The 20,291-nt window shown below is 34.7% G+C and overlaps 3 protein-coding genes across 3 annotated transcripts; all 3 read left to right on the top strand.

Moving 5' to 3' along the window:
- The first annotated feature begins 1,155 nt into the window (after nucleotides 1–1,155).
- On the top strand, nucleotides 1,156–1,929 carry LOC107845165 (non-specific lipid-transfer protein 1). Its single transcript, XM_016689421.2, has 2 exons — nucleotides 1,156–1,562; nucleotides 1,708–1,929. The coding sequence occupies exons 1-2, from the start codon at nucleotides 1,225–1,227 to the stop codon at nucleotides 1,715–1,717; spliced, it is 348 nt and encodes a 115-aa protein (XP_016544907.1). The 5' UTR covers nucleotides 1,156–1,224; the 3' UTR covers nucleotides 1,718–1,929.
- Nucleotides 1,930–8,483: 6,554 nt separating this feature from the next.
- On the top strand, nucleotides 8,484–9,301 carry LOC107857210 (non-specific lipid-transfer protein 1). The gene is made up of 2 exons (XM_016702145.2): nucleotides 8,484–8,890; nucleotides 9,079–9,301. Exons 1-2 carry the CDS (start codon nucleotides 8,553–8,555, stop codon nucleotides 9,086–9,088), a joined length of 348 nt encoding a protein of 115 aa, XP_016557631.1. The 5' UTR covers nucleotides 8,484–8,552; the 3' UTR covers nucleotides 9,089–9,301.
- A 3,843-nt stretch (nucleotides 9,302–13,144) lies between these two features.
- Nucleotides 13,145–13,549, top strand: LOC107860632 (acidic leucine-rich nuclear phosphoprotein 32 family member A-like). The gene has a single exon (XM_016706058.1). It carries the CDS (start codon nucleotides 13,145–13,147, stop codon nucleotides 13,547–13,549), a length of 405 nt encoding a protein of 134 aa, XP_016561544.1.
- The last annotated feature ends 6,742 nt before the right edge of the window (nucleotides 13,550–20,291 follow it).

Here is a 20,291-nt window from a genome sequence, read left to right as displayed (position 1 = left end):
TTATACCCTTAATGTAATTGATTACTCCTTATTATTTGCATTTTTGAAAAATGTTGCAAAGAGGAGTACCATTAAAAATACACCATTAAAAATATAAATGGTGCTTTGGTATTAATCATCTATCAATATTGGAACTAACAGCAAGACACAACTAAGAGGGGCAAAATAATAAAGTTACATTACCAATCATTATTTTCTTAATAGCTGTGTCATCTCAATTTGGGACGGGTAAAATGGAACGAAGGGAGTAATGTTTAGATCAGTAGCTAATGTCTAATTATTAGATATTGCATGTGCAATAACTGTATAATTAATGTATAATTACTTTTCTCATTATTTAATATTTATACATGGGTTATATATTATATATACACCAATTATAAAGGATAAACATTGAGTTGTGTTATTTAATCACATATACAAATATATTCTATACAAATATAAAAAGTTCATAAATCTGATATGACCACAATATTTTATGACTTTTTTTTACAAACTTCTTAAGGCTACCAAAAACTATACTAAATGCTATTGTTTCCCTATTTGGTTCCATTTGACTCAACCATTTTTCAGAAATTCTTGCCTAAATCAGCCATAATTAGACTTCTTAGAGTGCGGAAACTAATCTAATACGTAGCCTACTATTATTATAAGAACCAAGCAATTGAAGAAGATTGTAGAATTAACAATATTGAAATATACTTCTTTAAATTTTTTCTTTTCATCTAATTCATGTATGTTGGTGGTTCTTGTATAACTCTACCACTATCACTGTATCGTGGTATTAGAATTCTAAATTTTAAACAAACTAATATATTGTAAATATATTAATTTTAGGATATTACAATCTTACAATCATAAACTATGTTGCTCTCTAAGAGTAATGCGTCTATCCACACTCCAAAAAAAGAGTTAAATGGTGATGTAGAGAGCCACGAGAAAAGTGAAGTTGCAGCTATTAAGGAAAGAAAAAAACAAAATAATGAAAACATTATCATCTTTGCTAGCTATATACTAATATCCTTCTATAATACATACTAAACCAAAGAAAAAGCCAAAGATGTATGAAATTTTTTGTAAATTCTTACGCACTTTATCGACCGTTTGCCGCTTCCAAATTAGTATAAATACACTACACTCAATTCACAATTATATTCATTCCATAAAAGAAAAACAGAGAGATCTTATATATACAAATTAAGAGAATTAAATTAAGTTATAATCATGAAGGCTGTCGCAGTACTAGTTGTAGTTGTGCTAGCCGTGGTACAACTAGCAATGGTTGCTCGGGGCGCAGTCACTTGCGGCCAAGTGGATGCTAATTTGGCACCCTGTGTCCCATTCCTGACACAGGGTGGTGAACCCGGTGCAGCCTGCTGCAGCGGGGTGAAAACCCTAAATAGTTTGGCTAAGTCGACTGATGAGAGGAGGACTACTTGCAACTGTGCTAAGGCTGCAGCAAATCGATACCCCAATCTTAAAGATGATGCTGCGCAGTCTCTCCCTAGCAAGTGCGGTGTAACCCTGAACGTCCCTATCTCCAGGACCATCAACTGTGACACGTAAGAATTTAACTTATATATAGCGTAAAAATGTCAAGTTGCCTATTTAAATGATAGCATGAAGAAGTACTAGCTAGCTATATGTTTTATACTTGTATATATTTACCATTAATCTCTAATTTTTCTCTTTTATCCTCTTCTGCAGAATAAGTTAAATTCAGCTGCGCAGTTTCGGGTTTATATAACGCAGCGGAGATTCAAAATTCTGTTAATTTACTTTGTGTTATATGTGTTAAATAAAATCAAGGGTAGTTAAACCCTTTGAAGTTGTAAATATACTCAATTACTATGTAGTAATTTGAGTATTTTTTACTATTTTACCAATGTATATATTATGTCTATAATAAGAGTTCAAATTATCTATAAACTTGCTCTATTATTTTAACTTTTAACGAATATTTTTTTGCCTACAATAAGATTTTAAATGTTCTAGACATAAATGTTACTACCTTTTTATTTTGCTTTTAAGGAGAATCTTCTGTCAATAATATGAGTTCGAATGGTGTATACACAAACATTGTCCTTTTATCTTTGCTCTTACCAAATGTCTTCTGTCTATAATAAGAGTTCAAATGATCTCCAAATCTAAAACGTTCATCTTCATTTCTAAGTTCATATATGAAATGTTCATCGTTTACCTTAAACTGAAATATAAAATTTTATCCAAAATCACCTTAATCTTATCTAAACATCCGAAAATTTAAGATGTTTAGATTCATCAAAAATTTTCAATAAAAACCAACAATACTCATTTGAAATAAATGACTCTTTCGAAAACTCGAAATGGCGACATGTAACTCGTGATGTAGTTTCGCACCTAAGTGATCCCTGCAAGTGCATTGGCGAATAATGTGTGCTCTGCCTCGGTACGTTGGATGAGCAAGCCATTGCAAGTTACTTAATGACCAACTGACTAGATTTGATCCAAAGAAAAATATGTAACCTGATATAGAGATTTTGTCATTCGGATCGCGTCAGCGCAATCCGCATCAGCATACATACACAAATTAGAGTCGGGGTTATGAAAAATGCGAAGTCCTAAATGAAAGTGTAAGAGGGACGAGCGGGGGGTTGGGTTTGGGGGGGGGGGGGGGGGAGGGTGTAGTAATAAAAAGTGATGAAGATAAATTTGACACAGATATTTTATACTAGTTGCGATCCAGAATAAGTTCTGCTTCAGTTCCCTTGGATTGCAAATAGGGGTGGACCCACATAGGTTCAAGTGAGTTCATATGAATCCACTTCGTCGAAAAATAACATTATATATACACGTACGTATAAGCAGTCTTTACAAATATACAAGGTATATATAATATTTGAACCCACTATAGACAGCTAAAGTGCTTAGCCTAGGGGTAGTGGATTCATATCTTAAGTATTACATTGTGTGTTTGAGCCCCAACAGTGTCACTTTTTTGTTTTCTTTATATACTGCACCTCTTTTCTTTGTCATTTTTTTGTTTTTTTTTTATCCGTATTTATTTTTTATATATTAAACCCACTTGGTGAAAAGTCTGGGTCCACCACTGATTGCAAAGAATTCTACTAACTTTCTTTAATGAATAAAAATAGTACAAAATTTGAGTCAACCTTTTTGACTTATATTCACACTCTTCTTTTATTTTTCTCACTTTTGATATAATGCTACATCAATAATATTTTTCTCTCCTCTCTTTTCTTTTTATACACAACAAATTTATGAAGAATACAATATTTTATAAAAGTAGAGCAAAAAGCTAAAGAAGGTTGAAACAAGTTTTATTTCTCTTTCCTTAATTTTATTTTTTGAGCTTTTGTTTCTTATGGTCTTCTTCAGCACAAGAACAAAACCTGAATTTTGATTGGGCCTGCCTGCCTTTGGACTAGTAACATTTATCACTTACATGAATTAGCCTGAGCTTTCTGCATTGCGTGCTCCAGACCAACAATCTGGTCACCAGTGACATTATGTGCACCACTATAGTTCCAAAATCAGTCTTCTTTTTGAACTTCAAATAGGGTAGAAACACCACCCGTTTATAGCAATACTCTTTGCTATGTCATTTGCACTTGCAGTAGTCACACACTAAATTATACATGGCAACATACTCCAAATTGTTAGATGACATATCGTTCATTCTCAAGTTTCCAATAGTGGTGATAACTAATTGGTGTGCTTCATCACCCGTTAATTATCATAACATAAGCTTGGTTGATATTAGGCAACGGATTCATCAGTAGAATTTGACTTCTAGCTTGATGACAAACTTCATTTAGTCCTAGAAGAAATTGATAAAGCTTCTGTCTATTCATACGAGCAACAAAATCTCTTGCTTTTTCATAATCACAAATAGATGGAGGTACAAAAGCCTCAAAAAGGATTTCTCAATTTAGTGTAGAGTAAGCAGACACAAATGCAGTACCTTATTGCAAGATATAGTGATTTCTTTATGTAAATTATACGTTCTTGATCCATCTACACGATCAAATCTCTTTTTCAAATTATCCCAAACAGTACAAACATTCGAGGCAAACTCAATTCCAGTCAACAGACACTTAGATACTGAATTCATAAATCAAGAAAGAACAATTGCATTGACCCCATAAATTTCTTGTAAATGCATCTTTCCTTCAAGTTCCATCTATCAAACCTATCTCGTTTCTATCAAGAAGAGCAAATTTGATTGAACGACTCCACAATGCATAATATTCAGTTTCAAGTAATTGAAAGGATATAAATGCTAAGACCACTAGCATTAGTAGGACTCAAGAAGAGAGAGTGGTCGTAGTCACTAATAAGTCTACATATTTTCTCCATTTGTTTGTTCACTCGTTGTCTTGAGTTGTAACAAATCTCAGAATTTCTAGAAGAAGAAAGAAAACTCTGTTATGCGAAAGCAAATCTTGAATAAGAACTGTGAATTTACTCCGAAACAAAGCAATACGAACAATGACAATGTTGATTTCTCAGAAATCAACACTAACTGCACTTCAAAAATCTACGAACAAACCAACTCTTAGAGTGGAGTTTTGAGACTCGAATTGTGCAAGAAAATCAAAGAGAAAACACCAATTCTCATAATTCGTGTAACAACGCTGACTGAGATGATCATTGCTCTGATACTATGAAGGCATTCAAAAAGCAAGTAAACTGTGTAATGGAGAAAAAAGAGAAGAGAGTAGAAGAAAAGATCATAGCAATAACATTGTAAAGAATAAGTTTTACCGTGTTGATATATGTCCTATATATATAGAGTATATCACTGAAGTTAGTTATAACTAACTTAACCAAAATTAAGAAGCTAGCTAGTAGTGGTTACAATTGTGAATTGACTATACTACACCTACTATTACTAACTAGTAATATATAATACTATCAGCTAAGTATCTTAACAAAAAACCCTTTACAATTCTCCATATCCAATTCAGAGAAAATGTCCAGAATGTATTTGATTGAGAAAGAACGCAATCATCCGGTACTTGCTAAACTTCAACACGAGAAGTAGTTTAGATAGACAAAATTCTTCAATGAACATAATTAAACTATTAAATACCACATACTATCTAAAATATCATCTGCTCCACTCAAAAAAAAAAAAAAAAAAAAAAAAAACTAAACATGCATCTCAAATCAACGTAGAAGCAGACAAAGATAAAGAAAGAAAAAGAAATGGACGTACAAAATTAGAAGTTGACGAGGCAAAAGAAGGAAAATGTACGATAGGTATTTTGGTGGAATTAAATAATATAAGTAAATGGTCAAATAGAATTTCGAAGTATTAAGTAAGGATATACTTAGAAAGAGAAGTTAAATAATGATGTGATCAAATCAAATTGACTAGTACATAAAATTAAACTTTTCATTAATACATAACCACAGACTTAACAATATAATACAATATACTTTAAACAATAATCAAATAAATATTGAACATGTTTGTAATAACTAATTTAATAACGATATAATGTAGTGATGATAAAAAAAAATTGATTGAATTTGAGTTGGGTGGATTGAAAATTGATTGAATTGCAATCCCACCTATATGAATATGAGTGAAGAATAGATTGGGTAAGACATGGATTTAAAAATGTTTCTAACCGACGTTAATCTCTAAAGGCCAAAAGTATCTAAATCTTTAATTGAGTTAATTGAAATCAGTTTTAACAATAAAAAAACTACTTTAAGTATGTGTTTGGTATGAAGAAAATATTTTTTTATGTTTGATGAATTAAATGGACATATTTTCATCCAATGAAAGGAAATTATTTCCAACATAAAATAAAAAAAAAAATATTTTTCAAAACCCTTTTTCAGTCTCACCCACTAAATTCGACCTGAAACACTATCCTTGACCCCAACCTTAGCTTAGACTATCTTTTGACCATGACCTAGGAGCCAAAACCCAACCGCAACTTGAGATCTAGCTCTCGATCTCAACCTGGAACCCAAGAGCTAAATATCGATCTCCATATAGGACCAATGATCTGAGTTAGAATCTCGACATGAGACTTTGAATAGACCCGACACGAGACCTATGAACTGACATAAGACCCAGACTATGCCCTAACTTGGCACCCAACTTCTGGTGGACTTCATTTATTCTTGCTTCAAGCTTAGGGAAGTCTGTTTACTTAGACATTTCGGGATGGGGAATGAATAATGACGTAGATCTTCTTATGAGTCTTACACGAGTGAAGCTTGGGCCTTGCCTTACAACAAAAAATCTCCAGGGAGTAGAAAAAAAGCAAGAAAATCTCTCTTGTACTGGAGAGTTTTCCCCATAAGGCATCCATAGGTCCTAAAAACGTGACTTCATATGCTTGTAGGGGTCTACTCATCTGCATTCAATCTGATCCCGATACAGACTTAGAAGCCCCAGAAGCCGATCCGTAACCTAACTCTCAACTGCAACTTGGAACTCTAACCTGACTCTCAATCCTAAATCAAGATTCAAATCCCGGCCTGCACCAGATGCTAGGAACTAGCCCTAACTTGGGACCTAAATCTGGACCTCGAATTCAAACTCGAGTCTCAATTATGAACCTAATCTAGGTCTTTAACTCAACTCCCAAAACTCGATCAGGGACCCAAATAGGTACCAAGACCAAACCCAAGACTCAACTCTTGATCCCTACCTAACAAGTGACTTGAGATTCGACTCTTGACCTCGATCTAGTACATAGAACCCGTTTCTCGATCTTGACCTAAGACTTAACTCCCCATCCTGATTCTTGACCTGGACATCAGACCCCTTCCCCAATCCAGAAATCGATCGAGACTCGGGACTTAAATCATGACCCCTACTAGGGACGACCTAGGACCCGACTTTCAAACTTGATCTTGACGTCGATCCTATATTCAGGATCCGACTCTCGATCTGACCTAGGACCTAAATCCCGACTCTGACAAGGGAACCCATCCTTGAATCGAGTGGGGTGTATGTAGTCAGTATGAAGGTAGTCATCGGTAGATAGTGCAGGGGGGTGGATTGGTGATGCATTGGTGTGGTTTTTATTTATCCAAAATATGCTTTTCCTCAAATTTTTAAGGAAAGATTTTCTTCTAGTTATAAAAGTGAGTTTGTGTATTTATTCAATATTTTTATTGGTTAAAATTTAAAAATAACCTGAAGCTCATATTTATTCAAAATCCAAAGAGTTAAATTAATATACACTGACGGTGTAGACGTTTTACATGGTCAGGTAACTTAATAGGCAGTTTCCATAACTACTATGTTACCACCTATTTTTCAGCTTTTCTTTTTCTTTTGTTATTTTTAAATTTTTAACACTCCCTGCCTCCTTAATTCCCCTTTCTCTGTTATTCCAAATATGCACTTCTCTCTTTCCAATGTTGAAACCATCTTCTAATCCCGGACCTTTAAATTATTTGAGATCTGTCATCGATTGAGATTTTCAAACCATATTCTGGATACAATTTTATTGATTACTAAAAAAAATATTTTACATGATAGAATAATCGACTAAATAATAGAAATACAATTAAATCCTTTTGACCTCATAATAAAAAAATTTCGTTGATAATTTTTCCATGATGAAGTAATTATTTCAAAGAGTTTCTTACTCTTAAAATAAACAATGTAGATTAACCACAAAACTTCTCCTTCTCTATATTTTAATTTTTTTTTTTTTAAAAGAGTTAATGTATACCATGTTAGGATAGAGTTGGTGATTTCTTCAATATGGGTTAAGTTGCATATTGTTTCAATCATATTGACGAATAAGAATAAAATAAAGGAGATAGGGAATCCTTGGTACATTTGGTAAACATGATCATAAACAAATGTAGAGTTCAAGTTACGTTCTACTATTATTTTTTTTAATTATTTTGAATGTAAAAGAAATTAAAAAGGGGCATACAACTTACCATAATTGCCCATTAAGTTACCTGACCATGTAAGAATATGTCTATACCATCGATGTATATTAGTTAAACTCTTCAATTAAATATAAGTGATCTAACTCATTGAAATATGAATATAATGAACTGATTTTTATAAATATGAGCTGAAGCCAGCTTTAAGGAGTAACAACGATCCAAACAAGGTGTTATTATAAGTAATGTGTCTATCCTCTCCAAATTAAAGTAGCGTTAAATGATGATGTAGAGGTAGCCACGAGATTGGTGCAATGGCACTCATAATAAGGGAAGAAGAACCAAAATTAATATAACATTGTCATCTTTGCTAGTGCTAGCTATACAATGCACATATATATCGCTCCATAATATATACAAAACCAAAGAAAAAATACCAAAATTAATATATCATTATCATCTTTGCTAGCTATATAACAGCATGTCATAATATATACTTTACCAAAGAAAAAAACAAACTAGTGTACCAAAATTTATAAATTCTTACGCTCTTTATCGACTTTTGCCGTTTCCAATTTAGTATAAATACACTACAATCAATTCACAATTATATCCATTCGATTAAAAAAAAAGATTTATACATACAAATTAAGGAAATCAAATTTTAAGTAATCATGAAGGTTGTTGCAGCAGTAGTTGTAGTTGTACTAGCCGTGGTACAACTAGCAATGGTTGCTCGGGGCGCAGTCACTTGTGCCCAAGTGGATGCTAATTTGGCACCCTGTGTTCCGTTCCTGACACAAGGTGGCGAACCCGGTGCATCCTGCTGCAGTGGGGTGAAAACCTTGAATGGTTTAGCTCAGTCGACTGATGAGAGGAGGACTACTTGCAACTGTGTTAAGGCTGCAGCAAATCGATACCCCAACCTTAAAGATGATGCTGCGCAGTCTCTCCCTAGCAAGTGTGGTGTATCCCTCAACGTTCCTATCTCTAGGACCATCAACTGTGACACGTAAGAATTTAACTTATATATATGTTGTTAGTGTAAATTATTTTCATAGTGCTAAGTTACTTAATTAAAAGATAACAAGACGTACTATATGTTTCATACTTGTATATATTTACCATTTGGGAAACCTTTCAATTTCATAAGAGTGAAAAATAATCTCTAATTTTGCTCTTTTTTATCCTCTTCTGCAGAATAAGTTAAATTGAGCTGCGTGGTTCCGGGAATAATGCCATTAATGGAGATTCAAAATGCTGTTTAGTTTACTTTGTTTCATATGATATGTATTAAATAAACCAAGGGTTGTTAAACCCTTTGAACGTTGTAAAATACTCGATTACTACACCGTAATTTGAGTATTTTTACTATTTAGTGAATGTATTCTGTCTATAATAGGAGTTCAAATTTCAAAAGATCTATTAACGTTGCTCTATTATTTTTACTTTTAAGCAATGTCTTTTAATTTGTCTAGAATACGAGTTCAAATAGTCTAGACATGAATGTTGCCTTTTGCTTTTACGAGTGTCTTCCGTAATAAGAATTCAAATGGGACTATACACAAACATTGTCATGTTATCTTTGCTTTTAACGAATGTCTTCTGTCTATAATAAGTGTTTAAATAGTCTGTAGATTTGAAATATTCATCTTGAATCCAAAACTTATATATGAAATGCTCATCTTTCACCTTAAACTGAAATATGAAGTTTTATCCAAAATCGCCTTAAATCTTCTCTAAACTTCCTAAAATTTGACATTTAGACTCCTCAAAAATCCCCAATAACATCTATTTTAAACATAACTTTTTCAGACACTTGTTTTTTTTCAACCTTGAGGCTCAAGCTTCAAGAATGGCTATCAGTGAAGTATATATTTCAAACGTGGGACTTGAGAGGAAAAAAAGAGTTGAGTAATTTACGTCTCTATTCAAAGAGAATATCAGCAGTTGAAACAAACACTTGTTCCAAAAGGTTTGCAGGACAAACATGTTCCCTGATAATATATATATTGACAGTGGTACCCAAACAAATGTCATGATGGTATCCGGGCTATTTAAACCGCGGTATCGAAACTATTTCAATTGTTGTACTCAAAACTTATGGAACTTTTTTCGTTAAATAACTGCCCCAATATTATAAATTATATATCAATATAATCCCAACTTGTTTGTAATACTATTCTTAATGGATCCAAACCTCGACTTGAAGACTAAGACTCCTAATTCCCACTTGGGGCCCAAGATCTAACGCCCCTACACTGACTCGGAAAAAATTGGTAAGAAAGACACTTCGCCAAATACCCACTAAATTTCTTTTTGATTTAATTTTTAGGCGAGGGTGTAAAAAGTGGGGTCCACACGTGGGCCAAAGGACCATTCCATCATTTTTACAACTTTGCAAATTTAATATAATACACCTAACACGCTCCACTTATTTCAATATAAAAAAAAAACCTTTCTCTTCTTCAATTCTCTCTCAACTTCCGTTTTTGAAACCTTTCTCCCAAAAACGCCATTTTCGTTTCATCTTCTTCTCCGGCTGCTAAGGGTCCGTTGTTGCTTCGCAAGGTTAGTTAAAATCAAGTTTCAATTATTTCTAGATCCATTTAAACGGGTTTCTTTTCTAATCGATTCGTAGTGATGTAGGAATTTTTTTTTCGAATTTGGTTAGTTAAAAAAATGAGAATTTTATAGGTAACGAGTTTGATTTTGAAGCAATGGTTGAGGTTTTATGTGGCATTTTTGACAGTTTTTTTCGTCGATCACTGTTGAATTTTGAAACTTTTGTTTAGGAGTTTTGGTTTAGTTCTGATTTTTTTTTTAGCAAGGAAGTATTGAATGGTGAGATAATTGCTATTTGAAGAGTTATTTTGATATTTTGATCTGAACAGTGACCAGTTTCAGTCTGTAGACCCGTGGTCTATCCGTAGACCCATGGTCTATGAAATGAGTATGCCCTAGATTGAAATCAATTTTTAGACGTATGAAATTCTTTTAAAAGATGATTGCTAAAATAGTAAAAATTGAAAGATTAATAGCTAATTAGTTTGATTAGGTGCACTAGTTTGATTTTTAGTAATTGTTGTGTTTTGATGCTGCATGTTGGATTTTGGTTCAGTTATTGTATGTTTGTATAGTGAACTGTTTAATGGTGGGATATTTATTAATTTTTTTTGGGGGGGGGGGGGGGTTGAGTTATTTCTGTTGATATACTTGTGGTCTACGAACTGAAAATGAGAGATTTGTTCTGCAGGTGTACATTCTGTTGGAAATGGTTTTGCAGGTGTACATTCTGTTGGAAATGGTTTTGCAGGTGTACATTCTGTTGGAAATGGCTAAAAAAGCATCCTTCCTAAATGCAAAGACGGTACCTCTTCCGATTCTGCTGATAGAAGTAGAATAAGAAAAACTGAGGCAGTTGAAAATGTCTCAAAAAGAAAGAAAATTGAAGAGGCAGTGTTCGAATCAGATTCAGAGTTAAAGGAGATAAGCGACTGCGTCGAGTCTAGCGAAGATGTTGCCAAGTGCAGTGTCAGTGGTGACAGTGAAGAGAGCGCGAGAAGTGGGAGAAATAGTGATGATGAGGATAATGATCCCTTGTCTGTGCCATCCCTTTCAAGGTGCATTTCCATGGAGCGGTATGACCTTTAAACGATAATTGACGAGGTCGGGTCTTTTCCAGCAAACATATCGGCCAGATCAAAAGTAGCTACTTATAGAGAATTTAAGCATGTTCTTGTCGACCAGGAATTAAAGAAAAGATTCAAGTGGTCCTGTTTTGGACACCTGAGAAACCTGCCGGAACATCTTAAGTTTAATGGGCAGTTGGTCTATTATTTGTTGTTGCGATGCGTCAAGAATGGTAAGATGCATCATGAGATATGGTTCTGTGTTAACAACAAGCCTGCCTGTTTTGGCTTGAAAAAGTTTTGTTTGATCACGGGGCTAAACTGCTCATTATACCCCAGTGGATAAAAAATGAAGGAGGTGTTAGCAAAGGGAAACAATTTTTGCTTTAAGGTGACGAATAAAAAAAATATCACGACGGCCAACTTGTTACACCTGATCAGAAGGAATAAGCTGAAAAAGGACCAGAAATTTAAGTATTGTTTACTATGGTTCTTGCACACCATGCTGCTTGCAAAAGATTCGACAAAGGTTGTCGACACAAAAATAATTCGAATCGTCGATTCTTTGAGTTTCTTCGAGAATTATCTGTGGGGGAAAGTGACATTTCAACTGACCATCGACTATTTGAAGAAGAAAAGTGACCTGAAGAAGTAGAGGAAAGTATTTGATAAGAAACAAAAGGCATTCTATGCTTTATTCGAATTTCCCTGGGCATTCATGGTATCTACCATGAACCCTTTAGTGAGTTTATCGTAGATTCTCGTTTTATTTATACTCTGTCATAGACTCTGAGTTCTTTCTTTCACTACTGTACTGCTTATAGATTTGGATCTATGAGACCTTTCCTCATCTTGGAGAATTTGCTAGAAAATCAATGGATGAGCCCTTTCTCATTCCCTACATCCTCAGATGACACACTATAAAAAGTGACAAGATAATCAAAGGCAACCCATTCAAGTATAAATAAAAAGTTACCGAGGTATGAACTTATTTTTTATTATGCTATAATACTACTGCTGTATTGAATGTTATGTAATTGTTAATTGATGTTTTATAGAATGTGCATCCGTACATCATCCTTACTATTTGTGAGACAAAGATGGATTACATGATTACGTTTAAGCCATATACGGACGAAGTGAAGAATAACATCCTCGATGGCTTGAAGAAAGAGTTAGAGGGGTGACTATCTTTACTTCAAATGAGGACAGTGATGATGACAGGGATTTGGATGGTAACCCTGTTGGAGTACGCATTGATGATGATGATTCTCCGAGCACCTCTAAAGATGCAGCGGGCACCTCATCCCCTGGGGATCTTCATAAGCGTATTACTGTGCTCGAGGAAGCATTGTTGGATATTACAGCCTATATCAAAGAGAAACGACTGAAGAAAAAGGAAAATGATGAGCGACAACACGAGCGAAGTAACTTCATTCAATAATTGATGTTGTTAATGAATTTTCAGCTTTAAATATCAGTAACACTTTATAATATGATGACACAATGTTTATGGATCTTTGTGAATCGGAGAGGAATAAATAAGGAGAAAAAAAGGAGCGAAATGGATGAGTTGACCTCCGTTGTGGCAGAAGAGGAAAAAAAAAGAAGAAAAGAAGGATGAAGAAGAAGAAATGAAAGAAGATAAGAGCCAAGAAAAAAGTGGAAAAGAAGCAGCTGCAAAAGCTGAAAAAAAAGCAACAGCAGATAAAGAAGGCAAGGAAAAAGAAAAATCTGATGAAGAAGCTGACAAACAAGAAGCTGAGAAAGAAGCATCAGATGATGGAAAAGAAGAAGATGAGGAAAAAATAATTGCTGCAGGTGAAGAAAGAGAAGAAGCTGGGGAAGAAAAGGAAGCTGAAGAAGCACCATATGTTGCAGATGTTGATACAGAAGGAGAAGAAGGTGAGAATGAAGAAACAACTGTAGTTGTAGAGAAAAAAAGATCTGAAGCTGACCAAAAAGATGTCATGGATATCGTTGATAAAATCAACAGTAACATTTGTGCTGATGAGGAACATAGGGAAAAAGACATTTGAATGTTAATATTGTTAATGTGTTATTGAATGATGAGTAGTTAGGATATGACTTTTTTTTTATTTCACAAATATGAAGGTTGAAGGATTTGGTGGTAGGATATGACAAACATTCTTTTATTTTATAAAATTTGTTATGATTCTGCACTGAATCTGTTTCTATCAAACTGATTTGTGGCATGGAATTTGAATATGCAGGGTGTTGTCATAGTTGGTACAGTGTATGCTTGATATCATAGAATGCATACTTAATCTTTCGTATACTGCATGCATAGTCTATCATTACCATACTGCTCGAATTTTAGTTCACATGTTGTTTGATCGACCATGATTCTATCAAAAATAATATTAACATTATAGTAAAATAGAAGTATTATTATTTATTCAATATCACTACATTCATGTGACACTTTTCCAACTAGCATTATAGTACATAACATCATTTTTAGGCCATTCTCACTTTCTTCGGCCAAAATCAATTTTTATTTCAGTTGATACCTCTCTATTTGCATGTCATGTAGCAATATTCTAAAGTGATCCCTCTATTCTTCGACTTATTTGAACAAAGTCATGATAAATTCTTTATTTTCTTCGCATTGCTGGAGCCTTTGTAGTAGATTAAATTTTGCCAAGCCTTGAAAATTTAATGTCTCGAGTCCCGGACTCAACCTTGATGGACTGGTTGGAGGTGATAGCTCATCAAGCCATTTAAAAAACGAGCATGCACCATTATCCTAGAAAATAATAATAATTACATAACGATTAGCTTAACTTTATAAAAAAGACACACACAGCTCACCTTCTCAATTGCACAATTATAAAATTTGCAACCTGGATTTGAATCCGTGCTTGATGTCCTCAAGACAGCCGCATTCCCACAATGACAAATTAGCGTATTTTTAGAATTGAATATTTGAGATACTCAAGACATTGTAGAATTTCTAAAAACAAAATAAAGTGAATGAAATAAAATAAAGAGGGATGGACACCTTATATATGAAGTAAAAATAAAACGTTAACACTGATGGATTATAAAAGTATCTATTTATTACCATTGGAACAATAATTTTTTCTTTTGGAACTAGTGGTGACACTTAATAGACTGTCGTAGATCATGACCTATGTCAGCCATTAACGAGATACCAAAGTCTATCGTAGAATCTCGTAATCGATGGACCCTAAATTATATGTTAAATAAAAAATATTACAGTAAAAATATACTTGTACTTTGAGGGTCCATCGATTTGGTTGGTCTATCGTAGACTTATGCCTTAAGGAGTGGATCGATTGATCTCCTAATTATACGTAGACCTCTACTATAAACTAACACTTGGATATTGTTTAAAAATGAACAAATAAATTAAAAATAAATATAGTGTGGGTTTGTACCACATAGAAAGGAGTGTAAATAAGTCACATAAACATATTAGAGTTTATACAAATTAGGGGTGGTGAATTAAGGAATGTGTGGATAGGTATTGGTCGAACAAACAATATCCTAAGAATAATGGTTGTCAAAGCACAAGTATGTTTTGAGGATGATGATTGCTCAACCACTATCTCTTCCACATACTCTTTTGATTTGGGGGTGGTGATTGAAGAATGGTGATTGAAGGAATATGTGGAATGGGCAGTCATCAAACATAATCAACATCCTCAAAACATACTTGTGCTTTGACAAGCATTACTCTTAGGATATTGTTTGTTTCGACCAATACCCACCCACCCACTCCTTAATTCACCATCCCTAATTTGTATAAGCTCTAATATGATTATGTGACTTGTTTACACTCCTTCATATGTGTATAAACCCACACTATATTTATTTTTAATTTATTTATTCATTTTTAAACAACATCCAAGTGTTGGTCTATAGCAGTGTACATAGAACTATGTGGTCTATGAATAATCAGGAGACCAATCCATGCACTCATGAAGGTGTAAGTCTACGGTAGACCAAGTGGGTCGATGGACCCTCAAAGCACAAGTTTATTTTTTACATGAATTTGACATGAGTCAACATCGATGACAGTTTATTATGTGTCACCAACAGTTCAAGATTGTTTGTTTAACCACCCCCAAATTATGTGATTATGTGTTTAAAGGTTTTTTAATTTAATTTTTTTTATTTCAATACCCCCAAATCATGTGATAATGTTTTTAAACTTTTTTAAATTTACTTATTTTATTTAACTAGCCCCAAAACACATGAATTATCGATTTAAGTCCTTTTTAATTTAATTATTTCCTTTCACCAGCCCCAAAATATGTTATTATCTTTTAAAATCTTTTTAAATTTAATCATATTCTTCACCAGCCCCAAATCATGTGATTATTTACTTAAACCTTTTTTAATTTAATTATTTTCTCTCAAACTGCAAGCCACTCATGGGTCATCAATTCATATAGTCTACGGTCGACTACCATGTTTGGTCAATGCGATACTAAGTCTACGATCGACAATAGACTATATATGTGATCTGTATTATCCTACGTGAATTCAATCAAGGTGATCTACAGATGCATTAATTGAACATGTAATAAAGCAAACTCAAAAAACAACAATAACCAAAACGAGGGCAATAAAATTTGAAAACATAAATACTTATATTAAGATTGGTTCATTGCAGAAATTTGGGAATCATACATCCATTGGCACAACGACCAGGACAAGCAAAATAAGAAAAAAGAAGAAGAAGCTTTCTTCTAACAACAATCCTACCAAGAAAGTTTCTTCTGCAATGAACAATACAAAAAAAAACTTAAATACATAAAGTAAAATAAAAACCTAAACTAAATTTAAGGGGATGGTGGGAGGTTGATGTAGTCATTGCCGTTCATGTCAAGACTCTCCAGAATTGCTCGATGAAAATGAGCAATACGTCGGAGCTCACATTCTAAGTATGCTCAATCTTCTTCCAGTCCGTAGAAAAGCCGATCAAGGTCATTACACAACAACAACAGATCACAGTGATGAGGCGAAACTCGTCTGATTGGGCGAAGAGGAATCTGATGACCAGTCATGTTTTCAATTTTAGTGAAGAAGATGAGGGTTTTTGGATTGTTGGGTTTAGGTACAATTGAAGGGTTACATAGAAATAGTCACTTTATTTATAGACCTATAGAAGACGTCCTTTCATATTTCCACCCAATGGTCAGTCGACGCGTGTTGCAATAGAAAATGCTTGTCTTGCGTATACTAGTAATTTTTCTTGAGAACAGACGTTTCTGCAGCTTTTCATTAAATGGGAATGGGAAATAATGATTTATTGCATCGATTGGAGAGATAAGGCGGTAAAAAAACCAACATAATGTGTTAGATAAGTAATTATATAACCAATACATAATATTTATAGACCGTGTGAACGATATATCATAGAATTTACACAGTCTATCGTAGACAAGACTTTAAGTGGATTACAACTGAACGTTAAATTCTACAGAAATGAAAATTTACTCCCCAAAATAGTAGTTTTACAACTGAAGTAAAAAAAAGGTTGTCTACGATTTGTTGGCCATTCTACATGTGGTTCTTTTGTGCTCAAATTTCTTGCATATTGAACACCTATTCCTCCTTTTGGACTTTAATGTCTCACCGACTCCCTTAGTGCGTTTGACTTTCTTCCTTTCGAGTTTGCGATCGTAGGGGGTGGAAAAATCTTAGTGTCTTGCACTTCCTGTGGCACAGTCCATTTGGCCTCTGGAGGGACAACATTAATAGCTTCCGAGTACACTAGGAGGTAAATTTCATCTTTATAAATTGGAAAAAAATACTCATAGATAGAGTTACCATAACCTACGCCATCGCCATACTTTGCTTGCAAAGCTTCCATCGCATGTTCGCACGACATTTTCACCAAGTCAAATTTTCGATAAGAATAACTCCTCTCCAATAGATTGACCTTGGCAGTAACGCTATTGCCAAACACCGTGAATTGGTCGAGACCCCCATTTGCATTAGTCACATACAAGGAATCGCTCACACTCTTGTTATCCCTTAGGATCCTTTCCGCACAAGGCACACATTTATTATTTTGACAAGCGACAAAGGCATGCCGCTTCCTAAACTTTTCACCAAATTTTCTAGCAATTGAATTGAATATGTATGACACGGGGTACTCCCGTTCATCCATCAACACCAAGTTGAGCGACTCGACAATGTTTGTGGTCATCACATCGTACCTATTGCCAAGGAAGTGTGCTCTACTCCATTTCTCAAAACTATGCATATTTTCAAAGACATGTGCTGTCTTGCTAAACTCATCAACAATATAAGCCATTTCTGCGACATAGAACAGATAAAGATGTTCTCCACAGTGCTGATCATATTTTTAGAGATGTGCCTCATGTAAAGTCCATGATGTGCACGATTGTAAAAATTATAGAATGAATTGGCAATGCTAATGTGCCCATCGGAAATGATACATAGATGTGATTCATCTTTTACGATAGACTTTAACTTTTGAAAGAAGAAGGTTCAAGAAGCATTGTTCTCTTTATCCAAGACACAAAGGCAATTAAAAAGATATGATTTTCGGTATCTTGTGCAACGACACTCAGCAACACACCCCCATACTTTTCATACAAATGTGTGTCATCGACGGCAATTACCTTTCTCATGTGGGAACATCCCCGTATGCAAGCTTCGAATGATAAGAAGTAGTAAACGAATGATCCATTCATCCGGTTTACTATGATAGAGTAGGAAGACCCGAGATTCAATAACTTTACCATGTGGGAAAAAGCCGACAAGCAAGCATATCCGTGCTCTGGTGTCCTGCGAATGATGTTCTTCGCAATTACACTTCCTTTCCAACTCATCCAATAGCTTGCGTTATAATGCATCTCCTTAAACACAATACTTTGAATTTTACTTATGCTTAGACCCTTACCATACCGAAAATAATTTACGCATAGTGAAACAATCAATTCGAAGGAGATTCTATTATGCCTGCGGCTGGAGTGTTCAACATCGCACGTGTGCAACCCGAAAACTTGTATATGCAAAATCTGTTCGAGTTGTAGTACTTTTTTGCCCGCAACAACCAGCCACAACCACGAGATAAGCATTTTGCCTTCATGAATTTGGTGCAGCTCTTCTCTATATAATAATTAAAAGACTGCCTCGCTGCTTCTATGTCTAGTAGCATTTTTAGATCTTTCTTATCGACAAATGTTTGACCATAATAAAAGTTGGTTCTGTCAGTGAAAAAGTGTCCTGGTTGTGATCCCGTTCCACAGCCTTCTTCATCATCTTGCAAGTCCGATAAAAAGTCTTTCATATGCATAGAATTATCTTCCATATTAATTAGATGATCGTCATCATTCTCATACTCATTCAAATCGTCATCGACTGTCGGGCACCGAGGTGGGGGCGGTGATGAATTTTCCGGTCCTTCATAGGACCTCTCAACTATATTTATTCTCAAAATAGGCCTAAATCCATCTGCATCTGCATCCATCATATACGTCAGCACACGTACATCATTATTTATGATCGTAGGATTCACCTTTTCCCTTGAATGCATTAGATAACTAATCACCACCTCGCTTGATGAGCAATCTAGATCCCCGCTCTACATTACGCTTGCAACGAATTCATCGTACGAACTGATGCGGTGAACAGGAATGAGCATTGGCATCTTGGTAAAAGATCTCCATTTCCAACATTTAGGAGTCTCCACCCATTCTCCCATGAAATCACCAGAAACAAGAACAAATTATGCAATAGACATCCTAGAATTAAGATTTTGTCGACGTCGACTACTTTTGTGGTTTATGTCGGGTTATATGCACAGTCAATGAATGATGATAAGTGGCCGATGATTGGGCAGGTATTCGTACGAAAACCTTGAAATTGTAAATATTGCTTCTAATCAACGATTGTTGGGTTGATGGAATAGAGAAATGAACTTGGAGTCGCGTGAGCTGCTGTAATATACTTTCTAAAATGGTTTTGAGTAACGTGAGTGATTTAAAGCTTTTTAACAATGGTGAAAAGTGTGTTTGAGAGAAAGTCTACATGCGAAAAAATTCTCTCTCTAAACATTTCCCCAACGGTCTTCTCCTAACGAGCAGAGCGTGAATCGACGCGCCTCCTTCATGGAAGCTACTCAGGCCGGTCTTCCAGTGCGTATTGTGCAGCCCAAGGACCTTCCTATGGAGAATCGACCGCCGGCAAAACTAATTGAAAAAGTAACCTACTCCACAGCTCTTACTGTTAGTCCTAGTTTGAATATTAGCTCTAATACTTCTACTGTAATGGCGAGACAGACCACACATAATGGCAAACCAGTTGTCATCTTTAAAGCCTCTGATTACTACGGCGTGATGGAGGAGGAGTGCAGATGGATGCTGGTCGGAAAATTCACAATGGGTAGACCCAAAATAAAAGTTATTAGAGCAAAATTCATTGAACAAACGCCATTGAAAGAGAAGGTAAGAATTGGGACTTATGATTTCCGGCATGTGTTCATAGATTTCAATACTGAAGCAAATTATAACCTTGTTTATTTTCAAAGTTTTATGATTATTTTTGGATCCCTAATAAGGATGTTCAAATAGTCCCTGGACTTTGACTCAAACGAGGAAACATAACTTGCGCCAATTTGGGTTTTGCTTCCCGAATTACTTTTTTATGTCTTCAAATGGGACTACTTAAAATAAATTCTGGAACAAATTGAAACTCCGATGAAAGAAGATATGGCAACTGTCTCTAGAACAAGACCTTATATGGCAAAAGTAA

This window comes from Capsicum annuum, chromosome 8, assembly GCF_002878395.1.
Source record: "Capsicum annuum cultivar UCD-10X-F1 chromosome 8, UCD10Xv1.1, whole genome shotgun sequence".
In the NCBI taxonomy this organism is placed as follows: domain Eukaryota; kingdom Viridiplantae; phylum Streptophyta; class Magnoliopsida; order Solanales; family Solanaceae; genus Capsicum; species Capsicum annuum.
Note: the sequence above shows the minus strand (reverse complement) of the source record. Positions and strands in the feature narration are given on the sequence as shown.